Source organism: Bos mutus, chromosome 2 (assembly GCF_027580195.1).
Source record: "Bos mutus isolate GX-2022 chromosome 2, NWIPB_WYAK_1.1, whole genome shotgun sequence".
Classification (NCBI taxonomy): Eukaryota; Metazoa; Chordata; class Mammalia; order Artiodactyla; family Bovidae; genus Bos; species Bos mutus.
In genome coordinates, this window is record NC_091618.1 from 2,183,051 (window position 1) to 2,207,650 (window position 24,600).

A 24,600-nucleotide genomic window follows, 5' to 3' on the forward strand; every position below is an offset into this window, starting at 1 on the left:
TCCGCCTGCAATGCGGGACACCCCGGTTCTATCCCTGTGTCGGGAAGATCCCCTGGAGAAGGGATAGACTACCCACTCCAGTATTCTGGCCTGGAGAATCCCATGGACAGTCCATGGGGTTGCAAAGGGTCCGACAGGACTGAGCGACTCTCACGTATGTTGAGCTACCCCATGGAGGGGGAGAGAAGCCGCTGGGCTCTGGGGGCGGGGCCCGAGGTGGCACTCCATGGCCCGGCGTTCTCCCGAGCACGCGGGAGCCTCTGAGGCCTCCAGACCCCAGCGTGCGCCCTCGGAGAGGTCACCTGTGGGGCAGGCTGGACGTGTGCCCAGACACGCGGGCAGTATCCACAGCAACACTCACATGAGACTCACTTGTGCTCACACACATGCACGCAAGTACTCTCACACGACACTCACATGAGCTCACAAACACACACAGAACTCATCCCTGCACGTACTCTCATGGGGTCATGTGTGTGCATGCACGGCACTCACACACGACACAGAACACCCACATATATGTGCCCACGGATTCACAGACACACAAACAAAATTCAAGTGTACGTACACACAGTACTTCCGCGTGAACGCACACGTGTGCATTCCCACACTGCCCTCAAACACGCAGTATCCCCACAAGGGCCGGTATAACACACACAGAGTTAAGAAGGACCCAGAACCATCTCTGGTAAACGACAACCACAGCAGTGCAGGGCCAGAGTACTGGAGCAGAAGTCGGGCTCAAGCGTTCCTGCCCCAGGGCTGTCGCTCATCCCCTAGGTTATTCTGGTTGAGAGCCTCCTGAGCCTCTGTTTCCTCCTCTGAGAAATGGGGTTAATAGTTGCACAGAATAGTCCTGAGGCTTACAGGGAGATGGCTTTGGGAACTGTACGTTCTGTGCTTGTGCAAGAGAGTGGCCTCGCTGGAGGACTGGGTGGGGCAACTGAGAGGGGCACCAGAGTCGGGCAGGGCAGGGGCGCCTGCCAGGGTACCAGCTCTCCCGGGTTGGGGCAGGGGGACTGCCGTGTGAGTTGTGTCTGGTGGAGGGGGTGGCGGGCTAGGGCCATAAAGCAGAGATGGAAGGAAACGAAAGGCGGGTGGGGACAGGACCTGCAGGAAATCTTGTTTGGAAGCTCAAAGTCAGCACCCGAAGCCCATTACCGCTGTCCACAGGGGGCAGGGAGCGGGGAGGGGCCCCGATCCTCTTAGCCGAGAACTGAGCTCCGGAGAGGGGGGAGCGGCGGGGGGCGGCTGCCTGGGTGGGTGATTTCTCGCTTGCACTAATCCCAGCATGGAGCTGGGGACAGGCGGCGGACGGGCGGGGTACATCTGTGATGCGTGTCTGCGCGTCCGTCGGGGGCGGGGGCGGGGGCGAACGTGGCACGGAAGCTGGCCTTAGTGAGCTGGCGGTTCAGAGGCTGCCGTGTGCGAATGTGCTCAGGTCTGTTGGCCCGTGCGCGTCTGTGCAGCGTGTGGATGGCACGGGGGCAGGCAGCTGTTCACGCGGGTCCTTCTCCGCGCGTCCGTGTTGGTCTGTCTGTGTAATGCTATGCTTATCTCAGTGTGCGTGTCTGAGTGTGTTTTGTGTGCGAGCCCGTGATTTCACCCATGTGAGTGCGGGTGTGTAGTCATATTGTGTGTGTAGCAATAATAGTGATGATCTGAGAGTGGTGATTCTCAAACTTGGCAGCCTTAGAATCACCTGGGGAACGAGCTTTTAAAAATCTCGATTCCCAGACCCTTGGGTCAACTATTCAGCGTCTCTGAGGCAGGGGTCCCCAGTCTCTGGGCTGTGGACTGGTACTTCCTGTCAGATCAGTGGAGGTGCTGGTTTAGAAATAAAGTGCACAATGAATGCAAATGCGCTTGAATCATCCTGAAACCACCCCCTTTCCTGGTCTGTGGGAAAATTGTCTTCCATGGAACTGGTCCCTGGTGCCAAAGAGGTTGGAGACCGCAGCTCTCAGGGATGGGATGTTGGCATCAGTGTTTTAGAAGACTCTGCAGGCGTTTGCATTGGGCGGCCAAGGTGAAGAATCAGCTGTCTCAGCAGACAAACCCCCGTGGGGCCACCCTGTGCCTGCTCCCCGGCCTTTAACCTGCCCCTGTGGGGTTTAGCGGGACACGGGGATGGACTCAGGGCCCTGCGGGACCAGGGCAGGTCGTGAGCCGGGCTTCCCCACCTCAGCCCCAAGCTGGGGCAGTTTGGGCCCCAAGAGAGAAATTGCTTTGCTTCCCCGGCAAGCTGTGCCCTCACCTTCTCTGCCGGACCAGAGGGAGAGGCTGCCCCCCAAACACGCCCCTCCCAGCTCCTGTGGAAGTCAGAGGGATGAGTTAGTAAGAGGGTGGGCCAGGCCGAGGTCTAGTCGGCTCTGAGACTTGGAGACAAAAGTGTTCCGTGTGCCAAGATAGCTGGTCATTTTGGGGCCAGACTGGAGCCCGGGGCCAAAAGGAGTGACTGGTGGGGGTCCTGGGCCTGGCCACCCTGCCGCACGTTGGCTGTGACACTCGGCCTGAGTGTTTGAGCCTCAGTTCCCCACCTCTGAAGCCGTGGCCCGTCTCCACGGCGCCTCCCAGCTTTCCTGTGTGTATTTGGGTGCATCTGCATGCGTGCGTGCCTTGTGCAAGCGCACTGATGAGTAAGGAAGGTAGGAGGGCATACGCGAGGTGTATCAAGCTGGTTTATTGGGCTTTTGATGGAAGGCTTTTTGGCAATTGGAGAAGCACTGAGCTGCCTCACCTTCTGGGGTTCAGGCGTGCGTCCCTGTGAATGGCGTGTGCTGTGCAGCAACGTGAATTCTGGGCCTTGCTAGTTCTCCGCTGGGACTTCAGGATTCGCCGTCACTCTCTACAAGTGAGCAGGTTCAAGGACCCTCGGGGACCAAGGCAGGCCATGAACTGCCCTCCCCCACCCAGACCATCCCCCAGAGCGGGTGTGGCCTTTCCTTGGGCAAGAAAGGCCCATCTTGCCCCTTTCCAGAGTGCAGGCAGAGTGGCGCTTCATTCAGAAAGCACCCGCTGGCTGCCATGCGCCATGGGGCAGAAGTGAGGCAAAAGACAGGGTCCCTGACAGCGAGGAGTTCCTGGATCTGCCCTCTCTCAAGCCTCAGCGCATAATCCAGTTGACAGTTGCGGGGAGAAGGAGAGGTGGGGGAGAGCTTGCATTTACCAAGAATCAGTAACGTGCCAGGTACTGGCTGAAGCATCCTATGTGAGTTTACTCATTTAATCCTTCCAATAACCCTATGGGTAGCGACAGTTATTATCACTCCCATTATACAGATGAGAAAACGGAGGTACAGAAGGTTACAGAAATTGCCCAGGGTCAGAACTAGTCAGGGGCAGAGCGTGGATGCTCATGCAGACGTCCTGGCCTCCCCGTGCTGCAGGGAGACCCCTTGGAGCCCTGATTGGCTGAGTGCCCTTGGTGAACCTGCTGTCGGCCAGGGCCTCGGGCCTCGGTCTCCTGGCGTGGAGGAGATGGGGCGCTCGACCTACCGCCTGGTTGCTGGTCCTGTGGTCCTTGGCGTCAGTCTCACCTCGAGGTCCGCCGTCCTGCCCAGACGCGTCTCGGCCCCTGCCCCTCCCTGCCCGCCTGCATCCCACCACGGCCCCCACTCGCCCACCCCAAGCCGGGCCATGGAGCGCCCACGATGGTGATCGCCCTTCTAATTGCAGCCTCGCTCCCAAAGCCACGTTCGGTTATCACAGAGGGTGCAGATCTCACAGCTCAGCCTCCCCGGTCCCAGGCCCTCAGGGCCAGCTCAGGAACGGAGGGAATTAATTACATTTTCCCATCCCCTTCTTTTAAAGTAGGGGAGTGCCGGCAGGTCCCTGGGGAGGGGGCGGTGAGCAAAGGATGTGGAAGGGGGGCTGCTGCTGGGTTCCTGTGGCCCCCACCCCCCAAAACCTACAAGCCTCTCCCCAGCGGGCGGAAGGTGGGGGTGCAGGGAGGTGAGGCCGGCCCCTCATTGATTTAGTCCGGTGGAGGCTGGGACTGATTGAGAGCAGAGGGAGACCAAGGGGCCGGGGGTGGGGGGGGCAGGTGTGGGGGAGGAAGGGACGGCTGTCACTCAGCCTGACGGACAGCCCAGAGATCGGCCTTCAGATAAAACCTTACAGATGTGGAGGTCGGTATTGATTTTGAGTTAGTAACGGTAAGGTACCAAGAAGTAATACATTAGTGAAAGCAAGGTCACTGGGAAAAAGGTAAAACCCACTGGGGGAGAGGCCAGGGCATTCTTGAGGGGGGTGATGACCGCATCAGATCAGGACTTCCTCAAGTTCAAAAGTTTGCAGGCCCCAGACCTCTGGTGGGCCCCTAACTGTGGGCCAACGCTTCCTGCTTCCCTGGGCGAAGGGGGACCCGTGGGGGTCTGTCAGCCGCCCGAGACTGGCGAGGGCCGTGTAGGCCTGTGGAGCTCTGCCCTGCGGGGCTGCCGTGGGCCTCTCTCCCCATGCTCTCTGGCTCAGCTTGCTGTGGGGAGGGATCACAGCGAGGGGTGAGGAGACACGGGTTCAAGTCCCAGTCTGCCACGACCTGGCGGTGCAGTCTCAGGCACTCCTTTTCACGTCCCTGTGCCTTGATTTCCCCATCTGTAGAATGGGGGTAAAACAGCTCATTTGCCGGAGAAGTCATTCCACGCTCCACCTCTCTTTAGAGGGGTCTGACCCCATCAGTTTGGAAGCGCTCATGCATGCCTTGAGACAGGAGGCTGGACGCAGGCAAAGGCCTCTGATCCCCAGACTTCCGGGCACCCTGGAAGAGAGCGAGCAGATGCTGCACACCCCCCATTCACACCCAGCCCAGATGTGGACCTGATTTGATGTTGCAGGGCAAATCCCACTGAACAAATCCCAGTACAGGGAAAGCTCCCCGGGCCTGAGCAGATTCTGAGCTGTCTGTTAATGGTGCAGGGTCCAAGCCCCCAAGCCACTGGGCACCACACGAACCCCTTCTCACAGAGCATTCCCGGAAGGTTAGCATCGACCTTCTTGCTGTGTCTCAGATCTGCTAGGCGTGTTCCAGCCTTTGCACTTGCTGGCTCTTCTGCCTGGACAACTCTCTGTTCTGTCTTCCCCTGGCTGATTCTTTCTGGTCTTGCTAGTGAGGTCTTCCCTGACTACTCCACATATTTTTTCTTCCATAGCACTTATCAGTATTGGAAATTATATTATCTGTTTTCATCTTCCTACAGTTGACTGACTGGCAGCTCCTGAAGGTCATGGAGCTGTTAGTCTTCATTCCTGAATTTCAATGCCTGGTACAGTGTCTGGCACATATTAGGTGCTCAATAAATATTTGTTAAGTGAACATGCATGTATTTGACAGGGTTTTCTGAGCTTATAGTTTGCAGGGGGTACAGTGTAGCCACCGGGGCTGCAGTGATGGATGAAACACAATTTCATTCTGCCCTCAGAGAGCTCACAGCTGAGCCCTGTCTCCCGCCTGGCATATAATAACGCTCTGTGAAGTGTCTTATGAATGAAGGAAGGATGTCTTTAGGAAACACTATGTGGTTTGGGACAGCTGGGACAGAAAGTGCAAGGTAGGAAGGAGGCAGGGATTTGGGACAGGCAAGTGGAGGTCCAGTCCCACGAAGCTTCGCCCTGTTCATCTGGGAGGTTCCAAAGAGCCACGGGTAATTCTTGAGCAACGTGGTCAGATTTGTTGGGCGGCTGTTGCCTTGCAGGATGAGTATGGATCTATGCACACCTTCCAGCCTGTCCTCCAAAGCATCCTTCTCCTCTCCCCAAATACCTCCCCACTTGTCTCCTCCATCCCATCCTTGCTGGGCCTGGCGTCTTGGTGATATGTAAAGAGAAGGATTATACCAGAGGCTCATCAGAACTGACAAACCCTCATGAGAGGCTTCCCACCCCACAACGATCCTTTCAAAGAAAGAGAAATGGGACCTGTGTGTTTTCCCTGAGCCTCTAAGTTTGTTCTTGGGGCCAGGGCTCCTTGAAGGAGGAGCAGTGTTAGCAATGAATCAGGTCTCCTAACCCCAGGGCAGTGTCAGCCTCCTGAGTGCCCCCGGCCCCGCAGACCCACCAAACACACACACCCAGCAAACTCCTCAGGCCCAGGACCCCACCGCAACAGTCAGGAAAGAACAAACCCAGCTCCACCTGTGTTTCTGCCATCTCATTGGGCTGGCACCCTGCAAAGTCCCACCCAAACCTCACCAGCTGCGGTGGAGACAAAGTCCAGCCCCAGTAGGCCTGGTGCCCTTGACTTCAGCTCTGGGGGTGGGGTGAGGAAAGGACAGAGGGGTTGAGAGAAAGGCTGAGAGGTGCACGCTGGGTGCATTGCAGGAAGAGTCAGGGGAGGCTGTGCTCGTGGTATTCTTGAGGAGCCAGGCCCCCTGCGGGCCTGGGATCCCACCCCACACCCCCAGGGAACCCCCATCTGGAGTGAGAACCTCTATCATGGTCACGTGTCTAAAACCCATCCTTGAGAGTCAGACTTGACATCATCAGGCTAGAGGGGTCAAGCCCTGGCACACCCGCTGTGAGATCTGGGGAAGACGCACCTCTGGGTGGGCCTCGGTCTCTTCATCTGAGAAATGGGCGTCATGACTCCGCCCCACACGTCTCTGGAGGGCTCTGCACTGGCAGAGTCACGCCGAGTCTGTTGCTAAGAGGAGGGAAAGAGAAGGAGGATCAGAGGACCTGAGGCCGCTGATGCCTGAGCACGTCCCGGCCTGCTGGCCCCGCTCTGAGGATAGAGGTGGTCGTAGGGGTTAAAGGTTCGCATGTGGAGGAGCTCAGCATCTGGCCCTGGCCTGAGGATTCCACATCGGTGCCTCCTGTCTGGAGCAGGGATGAGTCAGACCCGGGAAGGTGAAGTTTTCACAAGGTGTCCAGTCGGCCGAAAGCTCAGCGCTCCAACGTGCAAAGTCTGCTTTCTCCCCAGGGGGCGGGTGGGCGCATCAGAGAGCACACCGTGTGCCCAGCATGGGTGCCAGTGTGCCCCTTTGGCTCCGTGCAGGGCAGGCTGTCAGCAAGGCGGACCTCGCCTGGGCCTGAGGTCTCCCTCCCATAAAGGGTGGCGTTACCCGGAGGTCACCAGGGTCCCCCGGCAGGTCAGGTCCACAAGGACTGCTTCTCCCTCCCCTCCTCTCCTCTCTGGATTGGCCAGGTCACCCTGGCCCCTCCCCTCCCCTCCCCTGCTGCCTTTACTACCCTCTCTCCAAGAGCTGGACCCCGGGATGCCCGAGTGCCCTCCTGCGGGTACCCACAGCCCCCTGTCATGTCCCTCGTCACTCCAGATCCTGATGGTCTGACACTACTTACACCACCCCCCCGCAGACCCAAACCCTCTCCCTGGGCCGAGGTCAGGAACCAGGGCTCTTCCTTCTCTGAAAACCCGGGGCCTGGCCTGAGGCTTGGAGCCATAGTCATCATCCGTCTGTGTTTGTTGAATGAATAAGTGAGCACACCAATGAACCCACACCAGGTTCTTTCAGCTGAGTTTCTAGAGACAAGCCTCACCGCGCGAACTGGGCTTGCCATCACCGATAGTGACTTCCTGTCTGCCAAACCGTGCCAAGCGGAGAAGGGGGTGATGGTCACAGACACCTGAAGCACTTGGAAGCACCGGCCGTGTAGGGGCACAAGTTCCAAGTCGAGAGTGCAGTGGGCGTAGCACGGGACCGGGGGTGACGCTGACAGATGCAGAGCCTTGAACCCTTGTGTTGGAAGATGGGGGCGTCCCAGGCTGATGGGGAGACGCAGTTCCTGGGGGAGCTCCCTGTCCGATGGAAGAGACATAATTAGCTGGTCCATTCATTCATTCATGCACGTGTGTATTCATTCAGACAGGCACAAGGTGCCCCTCAGGGCCCGGGAACAGAGAAGGGAACTGGGCCTGCCCTGCCCCCAAAGCTCTCAGTGCAGGGACGCTCCTGGGGCGGGATTTAACCAGACAAACCCCTAACCATCTTCCCACAAAGGCAAGCAAGCCAGGTAAACGGAGGATCGCAAGGCTGCAGGGCCTTCAAGGGAGACAGTCCGGCGAAGGCCGTTCAAGGCCAGCCTGGCATCGACCCTGCGCCCTGCTTGCCCCTACGGGGGCCGCGCTCGCCCCGCCCACCCTGACGCTCTCTCCCCGCAGCTCCCTGCTTGCCCCTGCGGGGGCCCCGCTCGCCCCGCCCACCCTGACACTCTCCCCCCGCAGGTGATGAGCATTCTGAGCAACCCCAGCGCGGTGCCGCCGCAGCCCCAGGCCGACTTCTCCATCTCGCCGCTGCACGGCGGCCTGGAATCCGCCACCTCCATCTCGGCCAGCTGCAGCCAGCGGGCGGACCCCATCAAGCCGGGAGACAGCCTGCCCACCTCGCAGTCGTACTGTCCGCCCACCTACAGCACCACCGGCTACAGCGTGGACCCCGTGGCTGGCTACCAGTACGGCCAGTACGGCCAGAGTGAGTGCCTGGCGCCCCGGGCGCCCTCCTCCCCTCCCTGTCCCAGCACCGCGCCCCCCCCCCACAAGGACCTCCCACTTACTTGTAGAAAACTGTGAGGGGGTGTTGGGTGGGGGTGCCCATTACACAGGTGAGGAAACTGAGGTCCAGAAAGGCAGAACTGCCGTCCTGACATGATACAGCCCTGGACCCCTGCACGCACGCTCCTCCTGTCTTGGAGCCTGGCTGTCCCGTAGGAACATAATACGAGCCACCGGTATCATTTAAAATTTCCTCCTAGCCCCCTTTTACAAGAGGAATGATTTTTACTAACATTTTTTAGGTGACCCGGTATATCTAAAAAAGATGATCATTCCGATACGTAATCCACATGTCATGATGACGAAGACTTTTTCACATTTTTTTCATAGACTGTTTTTGAAATCCAGACTGTTTCCCTTCAGTTACTAAGTTTTCACTGGAACTATGAGATCTGCCTTTGTTTCGTGAAATTTACAACTGGAGGAAGTAGATTTACACACTCAAGTTGTTCCGAATATTTTGAAAAATTTCTCAGTCGCTGTGAATGTGATTGTGATAGTCTCTCAGTCGTGTCCGAGTCTTCGAGACTCAGGGACGGTGGCCCGCCAGGCTCGTCTGTCCGTGGAATTCTCCAGGCAGGACTACTGGAGTGGGTAGGCATTGCCTTCTCCAAGGGATCTTCCCAACCACTAAATTAAAGCAAATTACAGGTTTTAAATCTAAGAGGAAATCAGATTGGAAGGTGACCTGCAGCTCCCCGCTTGCGCCAGGCACATGCCGAGCGCTGGGGAGCCAGGGGACAGACCGTGCCCCTTTCTCCTTCTCCCTCGCCCCCCAGGGCAGAGCCGTGTCTCGAGTTCTCTCCCCCAGCCCACCCCAGCTTTGGTCTCCGCAGACCGTGAGGTGGTCTCTGGTGCCCACCCCGAGCGCCACGCTCTTGGCCTCTGGTCGAGCAGAGACGGCGGGCCCTTAGACTGGGCCGCCGCCTCCAGCTGCCAGGTGGACAGGGCGGCCGCGGAGCCAGTCCGACGGCCGGGGTTGGGGGGGCTGAGGTCATGCGGCCCCCGCCCGGCCCCTGGCAAAGGCGTCACCTGCTGGTGTCAAACTCATCAGAAGGGCGTGTGGCAGCAGGGTGTGACCTCCCGGCCCAGGGCCCTCTCTGTCCCTGCGCAGCCCCGCCTGGCCCCTGACCTCTGCTTCCTGACCCCACCCCCGCCCCCACCCCCCACACAGCCTCGCCTCCACGGCTAAATGCGGGCCAGCTGTGCCGGCCTCACCTCCCGGCTGTGTTCATGGCCTCCTCCCTGTGGATGCGTGTGTTCACGTACATGTGTCTAGGTGAGCGTGAGTGAGCGTGTCAGGAGTACCTTGCGGGCGTGTGTGTGTGTGTGTGTGTGTGTTTTGGCACACCCGTGTTAGTGCACACATTCTGTGTCTAGGTGAGCACGCGTATACATGTGGATCCATGAATGTGTGAGTGACACAGTGTATCTGTGCACAGGACGATTTACATGTGTGAGTGTAAATGAGCATATTGTGTGCACGTGGGTTTATATGTGAACACGTGTACACATTTGGTCGTGTGAGTATATGTGGCCATAACATACGCATGTGTGTTGAGATGTGCGTTCAGGCGTGTTCATGTGGCTCCGTGTGTGTGGGCGCCTGTGAGTTTGCCCTGCTGTGCTGTGTGGATGTATGCGTGCATGTGTGTAAATATGGACTATGCGTGGCTGTGTGTACACGTGTATGCATGCGTTTGCCACGTGCGTATGCTGGAATGAGCGTGTGTATTTGGAGTCCGTGTGTGTGCAGAGTGTACTTACAGGTATGGGTACGCTTGAGCGTGGGTACAGGTGTGGTTGTGTGTACTGGTATCCAGGTGTGCATCTGGGTGTGAACTCACGAGGCGTGAATAATTGTGTCTGTGTGAGTGTGTGTGTGTGCCTGCGAGTCTGAGAACTGGGTGTGCGCGCGGGCAGGGCGGTGTCTCCAGAGGGGCCAGGGTGACCCTGTGCCCGGCCCGCATTCCCGAGCACGGAGCAGGCCACACATGCTCTTGATAAAGAGTTCAGCGTGGCTCCAGCGGCAGCCATGGCCCCGGCCCGGGGCGGGCGTTAGTCACACCCGGAGCCCGTGCCCGCCTCCAGGGGCGCCTGCCCAACTCGGAAATAAAATTAACCCCGAAGTCAGCATGGGGGCCACGAGGGAGGGGGGATCAAAAGGGAAAGGGCCCTGGGGGGCGAGAAGGGAGTTTTGTTCCCCTTCGCTAGGGAAGAGCTGGCCGGGGTTTCCTCCCTGCCCGCTCCTCACCCCCCACACCCCCTCACCCTTCCGACCTCCAGCTCCGCCCCCCAGTCATCCCCCTCCAGCCCCACCCTGCCTCCCTTGGCTCCGCCAGGGGCTGCTCAGAGCTCCTCCTGGGCCACCTCCTCCAGCCCTTCCCCGGGGGTACCCCAGCTCGGACCCCACTCTCCTCCACCAGCCCACAGAGGCTCCCGGGGCACACTAGGAGAAGACTGAGGGAGAGTCTGTCCCTCCACCACCCTGATGTGGGCAAGTTACCCGCCTCTCTGAGCCTCAGTTTTGCCATCTGTGAAATGGGGGCCCAGGGATTCGATTCCATTGTCTTGATGTTTTCCTATGGTACCATCCCCCTCGGCTGTGACATCCTGGGACAGCCCAGGGACACACGTGGGATTCCCACTGACCGCCTCCCCCTGTCCACGGGCAGCTGAATTCACCACAGTCCATGTGTGACATCCTCATGCTCTAAGCCATGCTGTGTATGCCCAGGGCCACCTGCCGTCTACCCACACCTGTCCTGTGCGTGAGTTAGCCCACTGGGCGCTGGGTGAAATGCATGTTCTTCATTTCGTGTAATCCTCAAAAACCCCAGGTTATTTGTCCTCAGGTTACAGATGCAAAAGCTAAGGCTCAGAGAGGCTGGGAGCTTTCCCCGTGGTCCCACAGAAAGTGGAGTCTCCTAACTTCAAACCTAGTTCTCTTTGAGTCAAACCACAAACTCGTGCAAGAGGTTGAGGAATGATGCACACTAGCCCTGGTGTGGAGTCCTGTTCACAAGTTCACACTCATCTGTGCGTGGACAGAGATTTATTTCTCTGTGAGTATTCACTACTCTGTGTCTATAATGGCTCCAGGGTATCACTTTACAACACGCACGTCTGCAAAGGAAGGAGAAGTGATCATTTCTTGAGCATCTACTGTGGGTCTGGCACCCCATCCTCACCGCCACCTGGTGCAGGGTCCTGGGTTATTCCCTCTGGGCAGATGAGGAAGGGGATCCCAGGGAGTTTGGCTGGGACCACCAAACAGTATCTATCCAGGCGCACAGGGCCACCCCTTTGACCGTGGAGAGCATCGCTTTTGAGTGTGCCTGGGTCAGGTGGACCAAACCCTAAAGCAGGAGAGTCCACCTCCTCGCCTTGGTCCTCTCATCTTCCCAGGGACACCATCACACCGTCCCCACCTGCTCCCTGCCGCCATCCATCCATCCGTCTGTCTCTCCCCGTCCCTAAATGGGGTGGGGGTAGGGGGGCAGGGACAGGGCGCACAGCAGATTAATATGGCCCTGGTGTTCCCAGAGGCCAGGGCCGTACTAATGATGGGGCTGATAGAACGCAGAAGTGTGAAAAGAATTTTAATAGATCTGACAAGTCTAATAAGAATTTGTGTCTAGAAGGGTCCTCCTCTGGGGCTGCTGGCTGACGAGACGCTGACGGCTGAGATTTGTTTACTGGTTGGCATCGCCACCACCTCTCCTGCCAACTCCTGATTAATCTAATTTGAGACATTGAGAGCCCAGGCTCGGGCACGAGGCAGAGGAGGGGAGGCTCGGAGAGACAGAGGGACAGGAAGGGCCACTGACAGGCTGTAATGAGAAATGTCACAGCCCTGCCCTCGCTGGACCCCGGCCCCACCCCAGGGAGAGGCAGGCTCTGAGGGATGACGGGTGCCCTTGAAGCTGGCTGAGTCGTCAGTAAAGTTTGGTGTTTCTTGGTGTTTCCTTGGTCGTCTTGACAACAGGGCCTGGGGAAGTCCCTACAGCGTGCAGGGCCATGGCTGGTGACAGGGAGAGGCTAAAGAGGAAGAGACAGAGTGACCAGAGGCACAAGCAGAGTAAATTCAGGCACCTCCAGCTCACATGTGCCTCTGGGCCGGTGGCTCTTCCTGAACCTCAGTCTCCACATCTGTAAAATGGGAACAACTGTAGCCTAAAGCATGGGGCAGTTGAAAGAATTAGATGAGATATTGTCTGCCTGGCACTTAGCAGTTCCCATCGTTGTTATTCAAAGCCAGACCTTTCTGCCACTCTTGCAGGAAGAGCTGGCCCTTAGACAAGTCCCTTACCTTGCCTGGAGTAGAGAATGGGGCCGTTCCAGGCTTCGGGTTGTAGGGAGTTCCATCCATTCTCAAGTGCTGTGTGGGACCAGGGATGATTCTGCAGGAGGGGGAGCTGGCAGGGGTGGTTAGCAGCTAGCATCAGACTGCCTGCATTTGAATTATGGCCCCACAGTTTAGGAATGCTGGGATCTTTCAAGTTATGCAACCTCTCAGGGCAGGGCCTCGGTTTGTCATCCGTGAAATGGGGATGGTGATAATCCCAGCCTCACAGAGGTATTGGGGGACTTGAGTGAGATGATGCATGTCAAGTGCTTAGAGTGGGACTGGCATAGAGTCAGCTCCGGGGAAACGTCAGCTCTTTCCTGCCCCTACTTCCTGTTACCACTCTGACAACGTGGCCTCCTCTTGGGCGAGACCCGGAACCCAGGTAAGACAGACCCCACTAGTAGAGACGGTGTGGTCACAGCTGCCGGGTCCCCCTGAGACCAGAGATGGGAGGTTTTCTCACCCTCCCCCAGAGTAAGGGCTGGACCCTGGACAAGGGTAAGGTGGGGCACCACCACTCTGCCCCACCAGCTAGGAGCCTGGAGGCTGAGGAACCCTAGAGGCAGCCCCTGGGGGCTCAGCGTGGGAAGCTGAGGGACACGGAGTCCAGGCCTCCAGTAAGGCCCAGGGCATGCGTATATCCTTTAGGAACCCAGGGAGCCGTGCCCGGAGCCCCTGTGCCAGGCATCTTAAACCTCATTGTCTCATTTGGTCCTTAAAACAGCCCTCGAGGAGGCTGGAATTTGTCCTCCCCATTTTACAGACAAGGAAGCAGGGCTGGAGAGACAGAGTGTTTTGCCCAAAGCCACGTGAGCAGGAGGCAGTCAGGAGCCTGGATCGCCCAGTTCACCGTCCCTTTCCTTCTTTTCCCCATCAAAGGGCATGCCTGCTTACTGCGCCCCAGCCCCAGGAGCCCTCATCCATCCCACTCCCTGTGCGCCAGGCGTGGTGCTGACTGACCGCTGCATATACATTTTCTCATCTAATCACAATAACCCTCCAACCCAGGTGCTCGTATCACCTTACAAGGGAGCTGAGGCTTGGAAAGGGGAGATGGCGTGTCCCCAGATCACACACGGAGTGTCGGCAGGTGCAGAGTTTGAACGTAGGGCATTTGAGCCCCCAGGCAGTAGGGCCTCCTGGAACTCAGTTACTGATACAGCCCACCTCAGCTCCCTATTTGCCCTCCGGCCACGCCATCACCTCCCGGCTCCACCCACCCACCCTAGGCAGGGGCCCCCCAACTCTGGGAAGGCATGGAGAGTGTTACCAGATCCATCAGTGGGCACGGGACAGTGAAGGGAGAGCCCTCTCTCCAGCTTCCTCTCACCTCCAGATCGGAGGGGTCCCAGAAGGTAGGATCGGCCAGAGCTGCAAATTCTGGCTTGGGAGGCAGCCTTTCTGTGCCTCAAGGGGCCTCGGTCACATGCCAGGCAAATCGTCTGGTCCAGGATGGTTTCTGCTGCAGCCCCAGGCAGGCACAATGAGGAGAGTCGGCCCAGAACTCAAATGGGCCTACCTGCACACACCTGATGCGCGAGCCTGGCTGAGGTGGGACTCACCTGTGCAGTTTCCTGTGTTCCCACCGTTCACCTCACGCAGGTGCACACAACTCACCCACGTCTGTGCACACATACAAGTGCAAGTGTTGCTCGTGTCCATCGCTCCGTCGTGGAGAGTCTTGTTCCCACTGTTCACACACACATGAATGTACGCCCTCAGACTCTCATCCCTCTCTGGGTGACCAGAACTGGCAGGGCTGCAGGTCTCATTTCCCTGCATCACAGGCTCCCAGCCCTTCCTCCTGCAGGGACCCCTCAGCTCCCTGGCAAAAGCTCCCTTCGTTTTCGAGTACGAGGTCTTGCTTTGCCTCAGCCGTGAGCTGGGCTTAGGGTCCAGAAGAGGCAGAAGGACCTTGCCCCCACTCCTACCTGGACCCCAGGGGACTCACTGGACGTGCCTCAGAACAGGGATGCATAGAGGTGTGTTGGGGAAAGGGACAGTTCATCACTAGACAATGGGATACCCTAGGTACTTTCCTACAGAGCCCATAGGGGAGCTGGGGAAACAATGTGGTAAGCAAATATTTGCTGAATGATTGCAAAGGAAGTGAGAGAAAGAGTCTTATGAGAAATTGATGGACAGGTGGGTGGATGGATAAACAGGTGGATAGACAGATCAAACGTGGATGGGCAGATTGATGATAAATAGATGGACAACAGATAGATGGATAGAGATATGGCTGTGGATGGACGGATGGAAGAAGAGATGGGTAGATGGAGAGCAGGACGGATGCATGAACTGATAAGTGGATGGAGGGTGGATGAATAGATGTAGAACAGATTGAATTAACAGGCAAAAAGAACGTCGATTTCTAGGAGTCTCTCTTTTTTTCCCCAGCTGCTGTTGATTACCTGGCCAAAAATGTGAGCCTGTCCACACAGCGTCGCATGAAGCTCGGGGAGCACTCGGCTGTGCTGGGACTCCTGCCTGTGGAAACTGGCCAAGCTTACTAGGGCCCCTGGGGCGACTTGCCCCAGCCTGAGTCCCAGCCTAACCCTTACTGATCCCTGAGCCTCCCATCCTCAGTCCCTCCATCGCCCTGGGGTCCCTGGAGGCCAGGGAGGGAGCCCATTCCCTTCTTGTGCCCAGCCCTCTGGAGACAGGCAGCCTGCCCACCGTTCCTCTGTGGTTAGGGACCTGGAGTGACCCCCGTGGAGTCTGCCTCTTCACTCTCCCCACTGGAGGGTCTCTGGTAACCTGCCGTCTTGCCCCAGCCAAATTCTGACGTGGCCTCTGTCATCTCAGACCCAGAGACCACAGCTCACCCTGAACAGAGCTCCTGGGGCAACCAAAGGAGAACGCTGTCTGGGATGAGGTCCAGGAGCCCTTTGACCCCAGTGCCAGTGGGTCCCCTGGTCAGACATGGAGCCCACGGGGCTGATCTCGGTGACAGTGCTGGGAGCCAGCCCTCCTGGTGGGTCTCTGGCTCAGGGCCTGAACCACAGCTCGTCCTCCTTAGCAAAGGAGGGGGGACCTTGGCCCTGGGCTGCTTCCAGGAATCACCCACGAATTCTGAGGACTTCAGGACTTCTCCACACACCTCTGCTGGGTGGAGGGGGGAAATCTAGCCCAAGCAAGGGGACTGGGAGGACCAGGAAGAAGCTTAGCCAAGGGGGCAGGGCCACATGGGTGGGGCTTGTTGGCAGTGGGCTGGTCCAGGGTACCAGGACCCAGGCCGGGTATTCGGAAGCAGCTTTAGGCTTTAACACTGAAGCCCCAGTTCCAACCTTGCCCACCCCGGGTGGGGTCTGGGGAGCACACAGACCCTCCAGTTTCCTCATTTGCTGAATCAGATGGCACAGGGAGGAGACCAAGTCTTGAGAACACGTGAGCAATGAGGCAGGCTCAGAGGAGGGTTTCATAACTGGGGTTGCTCTGCTTGTGGGCGGCAAACCTTTGTTGCCAAAGGCTTCAGCGGTCTGCCTTCAAGTCCACACCCCATGGAGCATCGATTTCTCACAAAGCCTCCTTCAGAGACCTGGGCCCATCCCCTGAATGCCCTGCCCTCTAGGAAGGGCGCCTCCATCTGCTCTAGAAAATGGTTCTTGGACCATCAGGGACTGCTTGCCCCACAGACAAGACCACAGAGTCCCTTTGGCATTTGGGGGGTGGGAGGGGCATGTCCCTGTCCCACCCAGACTGGCATCTTTCAGTGTTGACCTGTTCTCAGCTGAGGGCGTGGAGATGTGGTCAGTCTTTGAGCCGCGGCCCCTGGGCAGAGAGGGGCACCAAAGGTTCTGGAGAAGAGGGCAAGGTCATCTTCCACGGCCACTCCAGCGGCTCTCCCAAACTGCCTTCTCTTTACACGTTGAGACCTTTGGGGAGTGGCTCAGGCCCCTGACTACGGCCTCCCTTCTAACTCTTCCCTTTACCCTTGATCAAAATTATATTCATCTCCATCATCGTAATCTATGCGTGGATCACCTGCATCAAGTCCTGCTGGGTCAAAGCACTTGAGACGGGAGACACAGCACCGAATCTGCATAGACTGGACCAAATTGCTTGGCCCCTCCTGGGCACCTGGCATCACCTCTTTGCTCAACTCACGCCTCGCCCTCAGCTCACAGGACATTCCCAGAGGGAAAGGCTGCCGCTTTGGGAATCAACCTGAGCTCCTCCCTTCTGGGGAGCCGGGTTAGCAAGATACTAGGACAGTTCCCTGAATGGACATCACCTCTGTGACAAACGCTCTCACCTACTTCCCGTCTTCAGACTCAGTATCTCAGGCCTATCCTGGACCATGACCAAGGCGGCCTGTATCTCTGGTTTTCGAGGAGCCTATGACTAACTGGGGACAAACAGACTCTTTAGTAGCAGCGGACACCCAGACACGTGTGGCCCATCAAGGTCAGCCAGAGTTTCAACAGGAGCATCCAAGGCAGGAGACTCTGGGCTCTTTAAGCTCTGGACAAAAAGGAAGGATGTGTGTTGTCTGTTGGCGACCCGGTCCGTGTTTTTGTAGCTATCACAGCCAGGAAGCAGTTCTTCCTTAAGCTGAACTACAGTCTTCATCCACATTCCTTGAATGGTCAGTCTTTCCCTCTGGAAGCCGGTCTCAGCCCTCCGCTGCATCTCCTTATACCCTGGGTTTTCCGGGAGCAGTAGGGATCTCAGGCTGGTGACCTCAAAACCACCCAGCTCCCCCCACCCCCGGAAGTGACATTCCAATGCTAGGACCAATCCCAAATAATCTGCCTCCGATGGCAAAATGGGTGTGAAGCAAATGACTTCTCCTTAAGTCCGTCTTCTCTGGAGTTCTCCCAGGCGACCATCTTGGTAGAAAGTGGGACTTATTCCCCCAGCGGCCCCACCCTCCTCAGAAAGAAACCCTGACCCTAACAGGTTTTTCCTAAAACCTAGAGCATTAACGTGTGTACCCAACTCAGTCTGTAAAATTCCGTCTGGTGGTGGCAGCTTGCAGCTTCACCAGCAAGATGATACTGGATGAGAATTATAAAAGCTTCCAACTCTTGAGGGTTGGCCACAGGCTGAGAAAGAAGGTCTGAATCCCAGTGGCGAGGCTGGCCCAGGAACGATCCCGCTCCAACCCTGTAAATAGAGTCCATAGCGAAATAAAACATGCTTCCTCCAACTTCTCACAAGTAGCTGTTGGTCCTACCTATGGGGGCCCCTCTTCTGAACTCATTGTACATTAGTTGGAAACGTGGTGATGTGCTGTTCGTTTATAGGAAGTTTTATAAATATATATATAAATACAAAAAAAAAAAAAAGGACCGAAAACCCCCACAGTGCGTGTCGTGCTAGCGCCAGGGACCATCTGTAGGGATATATCTGCATATCGTGTGTTTCAAATTATACATTCCGGGCTCTGCTGGGTTTTTTCATTTTTATTGCTTTGTTTTTCACTTGGTCTTTCTATCTTGCTATGAAAAAAAAAGTGATGTGTAAGAACCAAGCTATGTTTTATTTTTTACTCGTATGTTTTCCTTGATTTACATTTGCCATTCTTTTGCCAGAGGAACGTGAAGGAGGAGAGAGATGGTGGGGGGGCAGGGAACGAAAGAGAAGGAGAGAATCATCGAGAGAGAGGTTTGCCCAGAAGGAAAACGAGAAGGTCAGATTTTCCATCTGGTGGTGGCCTGAGAACAAGGCAGATGCATGACTCTGATCACTCCACCGAAATCCTGTGTTGTTGGATCTGGAGCGGGCAGTGCGTTCAGAGATGAGGATCCAGGAGCCTGGGAAACCCCACGATGGCCCGAGAAAGACACGACGCTCTGGGGCCTCTCTCGGGTTGATACTCTCCTCAGGCCCCCCAACGTGCCCCGCACTGCTGGATGCTTTTTGAGGCCGACTGACCTTCTCCTTCCCCTCCCGCAGAGGCACCACAGCCGAGGCCAAATGGGGTCCTCCAGCCGCCGCCTTCAATTGTCAGAGACATCTGCATATCGATAAGGCCAATCCCAGCCTGGGAACTATCCGCGTAGCACTCGCCATCATTCCTTCTTCCTAGGAACGGCAACTTGGTTGCTTCCGTGTTTGACTCACAGCCATTTTCCTCCATGTGGGAGCGAGTGTGTGTGCATGAGAGTGTGAGTGGGGTGTCCGCGTGGGCACGAAGGCGTGTGCTTAAGTATAATCGCACCATAATTTATTCAGCTATATGGAGTAGTAGACTAGAAAGAGAAACTGGCATTTGCTTTAACTACCTGCTTGTAAGCGCTTCCTCTGTAACTCAGGCGTAACTGTTACATATACATTAAAAAGAAATTAAAAGCATCTCCAGGGTTCCGTGTACTCAATTGATCTCCATGTGCGAAGGCCCTTAAAAGGGACCGAGGGGCAGTCAAGAAGACCTTTGACCTAACCTAGAGAGTGTGTGTTGAGGGGTAGGAACTCCGTTTCTCTCGCACCCCGCCAGGTCTCCCAGTGCTAAGCAGATGCTGGACACGTAGCAGAAGCCTCATCAATGTTTGTTCAGTGGATGCATCTCTCTGGTGAAACCTCAATTCTCTTCACCAGGATTTTCCCGCCACTAAACATAGAACCCTCTGTGGTCTCTCCTTATATCAATATACAGAATTTGCAAGGTGGCAGAGAGCTCACAAGTTTACTTATTGTCTTTCAAGCAGAGCCTGATATGAGAGAGTTGGGGGCAGTTGAATTATTGGAGAGCCTCCAAGAGAAATCCTTGAGGGCAGTGGTCCCCAACCGTTTTGGCACCAGAGACTGATTTCGTGGAAGGCGATTTTTCCATGGGAGACTGAGGCAGGGGTAATGGTTTCAGGACGATTCAAGCATATTAAATTGGTTGTGCACTTTATTTCTGTTATTATTATATAAGCTGCACCTCAGATCATCAGCCATTAGATCCAGGCAGTTGGGGAGCCCTGTGTAAGGGAGTCAAAGGAGAAGGATGGGGCAGGGGAAGGAGCTGGGCAAAGAGGAGGTTTTACCTGGAGTCTAGTCCCAACCTGATCTGGCAGAGAGCTCTGGACTGACTGAAAATCGGAGAATGGAGTCAGCCTCACCTTGAGATCAGGGGATTTTTGCTGCACAGATGAGTCATTCACTGGCTGCTGGCTGTGCCTGGGGACGGGATGGGATGGGTGGGAAAAGGGTTTGTGTGGCCAAGCACCTCTGGTTAACATGGCCCCTGTGGGCTGAGGGCAGGTCCCCAGAGAGAGGAATGGCAGTGAGCCCTCAGCAGCAACTCATATGAGTCAGGGGGCGGGTGCGCCAGCCCAGTCAAAGGGGCTCTGGGCAAGGACTGGCACCATCTACTCCACATGCGTTCCTCTGGCTCTAGACCAGGCCACCCGTGTCATTCCAGGGCACTGGTTTACATGGGTCATCTGAACAGGGAGGCGGCGAGTTGGAGGAGTTTGGGGAGATAATGTACATGAAGGATTGGGAACATGTGCACAAAGGAAGAATCTGAGTCCACCCAATCCAGCCAGGTTCTCTTCCCAAGGTCAGAGCAGCCGGAAGGCTGCCAGGCACCCTGCTCTACATAGAATCCCTACAGTGCGATGAGCTCTATACCTGCCCCCCAAGGAATCCGGGCAGCTTATGGCAGAATCAGGGCTCCCAGCCACAGTTCACCCAGGTCTATCTCCCTGGCTACCTGCCACCCCAACTGAGCAATAGTTGTTCAGTGAATCAGGAAGATGTAGGGGAGAGTCAAGAACTAGTCAAGTTCTACTCTGACCTCTGCATTGACCTCTGCATATGACTCATTGTGGGTCCTGAGACAGTTTTCTCTCCCTGTAAGACCCTATTTCCATATATGTTTTAAAAAGCAGACTCGATGATATCTAAAGATCTTCCAGGTTACCACGACAATAAACTGAGCCACAGGCTGGTCTCAAAGCAGCCTGGAGAGTGCCCCGGTGTCTAGGAGCTGTCCATCAGCAGTGCTCGGGGAGCAACACAGAGGGCTAGATGTTCAGTGTACGATGCCAAGTTGCCCAAGACCTGCCCCTGGGGGCTCCCAGAGAACCCCTCCTAGGGAGCTTTCTGGGGTCCCACTCCACAGCCTTTGTTTGTACCCCAGCAAGCTGACAGACATAGCCCCGTGCCCAGGCACACACACACTGTCCAGAATAAATTCAGGCTTCTGTGCCTAGGGGAAAGGGAAGAATGCATATTTATCATTAATAGACAAGTGTGTACCAGCCAGCTTCTGCTGCAGCAACGCTGCGTAACATAGCCGTCTCTGTGTCTCGTGTGTGAGGCACACGTGATGGTGGGTGAGTTTCACAGCCTTTCCGTGAGAAAAGTTACTAGTGAAGGAAAGAGTTTCCTTAGACAGGAGATAAATGGAGCCTTGAGATGGGAGGAAACCCAGAACAGAGACTGGGGTTTCTGAGTACAGTCCCGTCTGTTGCAAAGTTAAGTCTAGAATATCTAGTCCTCCCAAGAATGCAGCTTCCGCAACTCCATCCCATCCACTCCCCAGGCTGGCACTGACTTACTCTGCACAGAGAATCCCTCCTGCTCCTGATCATGTAAATATCTGGGGCAGGGAGCAGGAACTCACTTGCAAGAGGCATCAGGAGAGTGCATTCAGGCCTCTGGACACCTCCACTCTCTCCCCTGGAGTGAATCAAATGTGCTGTCTCAGGTGAAGCTCCACCCTTGGTTCAAAGTGCCCTCTGTGTGACTGTAGATAAGCTACGTCCCGTCATCCTTCAGGTGGAGATGAAATCTGTCATAACAAGGCTGGAAGGTGGTAGCAATGACCCAAATCTTGGGGGCTTAAAACAGCAAAGGTTTACATTTTTCCTTGTTCATATTCATGTTCAAGACTCGTCATGGTCAGCCTGATAGAGAATGGACGTCGTCTTGAGTGTTACTGGTCACTGGTACCAGAAGGAGAGAGGTGGTAAATCATGCGCTGTCTCCTAAAGCTTCCACCCGAGGGACTTAGGTCACTTCTCCACACTCTTCATAGACCAGAGCAAGTGCGATGGCCACAGCGAACTTAAAAGGGAGCAGTGAAGCGTAATCCATCCTGTGTCTGGGAGGTGAGAGGTGGAACTGTTGGGAAAAACCCTACTGACCACAACATCTGCTGCAGGGGGTTTACATGAGGATTAAATGAGGGATGAGAAGGTAAAAGCAAACGTCTCCTTAAGCACCCCCTCTGTGCTCTTCTCTAAGACATCGGGAAGGCCAGGAAGTAGCAATAAAGGACAGACATAGTCTCTACGGGAACGGGAGCTCCATCTGCAGAGCTCTGGTGATGGGCCCCGGCACACAGATTTTGTTACCTCACCATCGTAACAGCCTTGTAAGGTTGGACTCTCACCCTCAATGTCTGGGGAAGAAACCAAGGGTCAGAGAGTTGAAGTCACTGGCCCAAGCTCACACTGCTGGTCAGTGGAGAAGACTGAACTCTCCAAAAGGCTTCTGTGTCACACTTTTAAATTAACTTAAAAATATAATGTGCTGGACAGATGGAGGTGGGGTCTTGTCTGAGGGTGGATATCCAGGGTCTTTACTCCACAGAAACCAAGGAGGGCTGTCTTCCACAATCCGGCTCAGACAGAGAGCTGGTTCAAGGTCAGAGAGCCCTGCAGGTCAGCTCCCCAGCCGGTGATGAGACACCATCCAGGTAACCCCCAGGCGTCCCAGTGCAGTGGCCCCTCCCAGAATGCATATCACATCCACCCTCTGAAGATAAGAAAATGTTGGCTAGAAACATGAGCTTTATTTTTTTTTTTTTTTTTTTTTAGTAGTCTGATGTTTTTATTGTGTTTTTACATAAGTTCTGGCTCGCGAAGGATTGGAAATTTTTAAAAAGATTTAAGAAATCTTTTAAAAGGTTCTTCATCGCAGATCGTTTAAGCAGTTCTAGAATCACTACAAGTCAGGCATACACATACCATGTAACTATAGGTAGAACCAGTGCAAAATAAAGAACACATTAAAATAAACATTCCAAGTGAAAGCTCAGAAATAAGGTATCTTTAACTTAACAATGCTCAAGTACTTAAATGTTCTTATGAGAAAAGCAGTGGTATGGTCTAAGCATGGGAAGTAAAGTAAGTCAAGTCAAGTCGCTCAGTCATGTCCGATTCTTTGTGACCCCATGGACTACAGCCCACCAGGCTTCTCCATCCATGGGATTTTCCAGGCAAGAATACTAGAGTGGGTTGCCATTTCCTTCTCCAAAACATGAGCTTTAGAGAGACAGAACACTGACATTTGTGGAGCCTCCTCTGTGCCAGGTGGTTCTCATCCACTGTTTTAGTTAACCTTCCCAACATCCCAATGAGGTAGGCATTGCAGATCCTACTATTTGGATAAGGAGATGGGCCCCCAGCCAGGAGGGAGAGGAGCAGAGGTTCAAACCCAGACTTCGCTGGTCCCAGTACCCTGCCCATCATAGCAAACTGCCTCCCCCAAATGGGAATAGAGCACTGTATGAACTGGGAGGGCAATGCTTCTTGAAGTGTATCAACCAGCCATTGCCACAATAATCAGACAGCCAGTGGAATAGGCTGTCTCAAAATCCAGCAGCTTCCAATAAGCATTCATTCCCACCCTCACAGTTTGGTGGCTTAATGGTGGTTTGACTAATTTAGTCATGGATGGTGCGGCAGGCAGAACTCTTTGAAGTTCACTAAGACTCCTACCTCTGGGCATATATGTCCTGTATAGTCAGCCCCTGCCATTGAAGGTGGGCAGGATCTGTGAAGATGAGGAGATGGTCACTATCTTGGTATGGTTATGTTATCTGGCACAGATGATGGGATGGTCACTTACATGATTACCTTACAGAAGACTTCATCAAGCAGAGTTCAGTGAAGTCCCTGCTGCATTCAAAGAAGCATGCTCTCAATGTTGTGGCAGCCCGGATGGGAGGGGAGTTTGGGGGAGAATGGATACATATATATATATGTGGCTCAGTCCCTTTGCTGTTCCCCTGAAGATATCACAACATTGTTAATCATCTATATCTCAATGCACAATAAAAAGTTGCTTAAAAAAAAAAAAGAAGCAAGCTGCTGTCTTACAAGAGCGCCATTGCGAGGATGTGAGGTCACCCTCTAGGAGCTGTGAGGGACCCTTGACGGACAGGCAACAAGAAAGAGGAGACGTCAGTCCTAGAGAAGGGACTGAATTCTGCCAACACCCTGAACAGATTCTTCCCCATCAAGCCTTCAGATGGGATCACAGCCCTTGCAAATACCTTGACTTCAGCCTGGTGAGATCCTCGGCAGAGGAGACCCAGCTATGCTGTGCCCAGAATTCTCATCTACAGAAACTGTCAGATAATTAATGAGTTGTCTTAAGTCAGTAATTTTTTATGCAGTGATAGAAAAGTAAAACAGATGGGCTGCTGGACTTCAGGCTGCAAGTCTGACAAAAATTTTTCTGGGAGGACCATGAAGGAAAGAGATTCTGGGCCATGATTACAGATCACCAGAGTTCTAAGGGCATTTGGAGGGGGAATCCCATTTCAAGCTTCTTTCCTATCAGATCTACTAACAACCTGTTGGCCACGGCAAGTTTCTTGGGCAAGCCCAAAGCTAAGAGTTAGGGAAGTCCATTCTGTCCATCTCAGGGCAGGGAAGGGGTATGGATGGCAAATTCTATTACAGGGGAGTATACAAGAGATTTAGCAAAAAAAAAAAAAAATTGTCTGATTCTACCTCCTCCACTTCTATGGGCACACAAGTAACCAATAAGCAGTTACCTCCACGAT

The 24,600-nt window shown here is 55.1% G+C and overlaps 1 protein-coding gene across 3 annotated transcripts in view; it reads left to right on the forward strand.

Moving 5' to 3' along the window:
* The window catches only part of PAX7 (paired box 7), a 107,119-nt gene extending 87,962 nt beyond the window's left edge, over positions 1 to 19,157 (forward strand). For all 3 annotated transcript variants that reach the window (XM_070382079.1, XM_070382089.1, XM_070382081.1), the window contains exons 8-9: positions 8,183 to 8,429; positions 15,261 to 19,157. In XM_070382079.1, the coding sequence (XP_070238180.1) occupies positions 8,183 to 8,429; positions 15,261 to 15,376 (363 nt within the window). In that variant the 3' untranslated portion in view covers positions 15,377 to 19,157. The remainder of the gene's footprint in view (positions 1 to 8,182; positions 8,430 to 15,260) is intronic.
* The last annotated feature ends 5,443 nt before the right edge of the window (positions 19,158 to 24,600 follow it).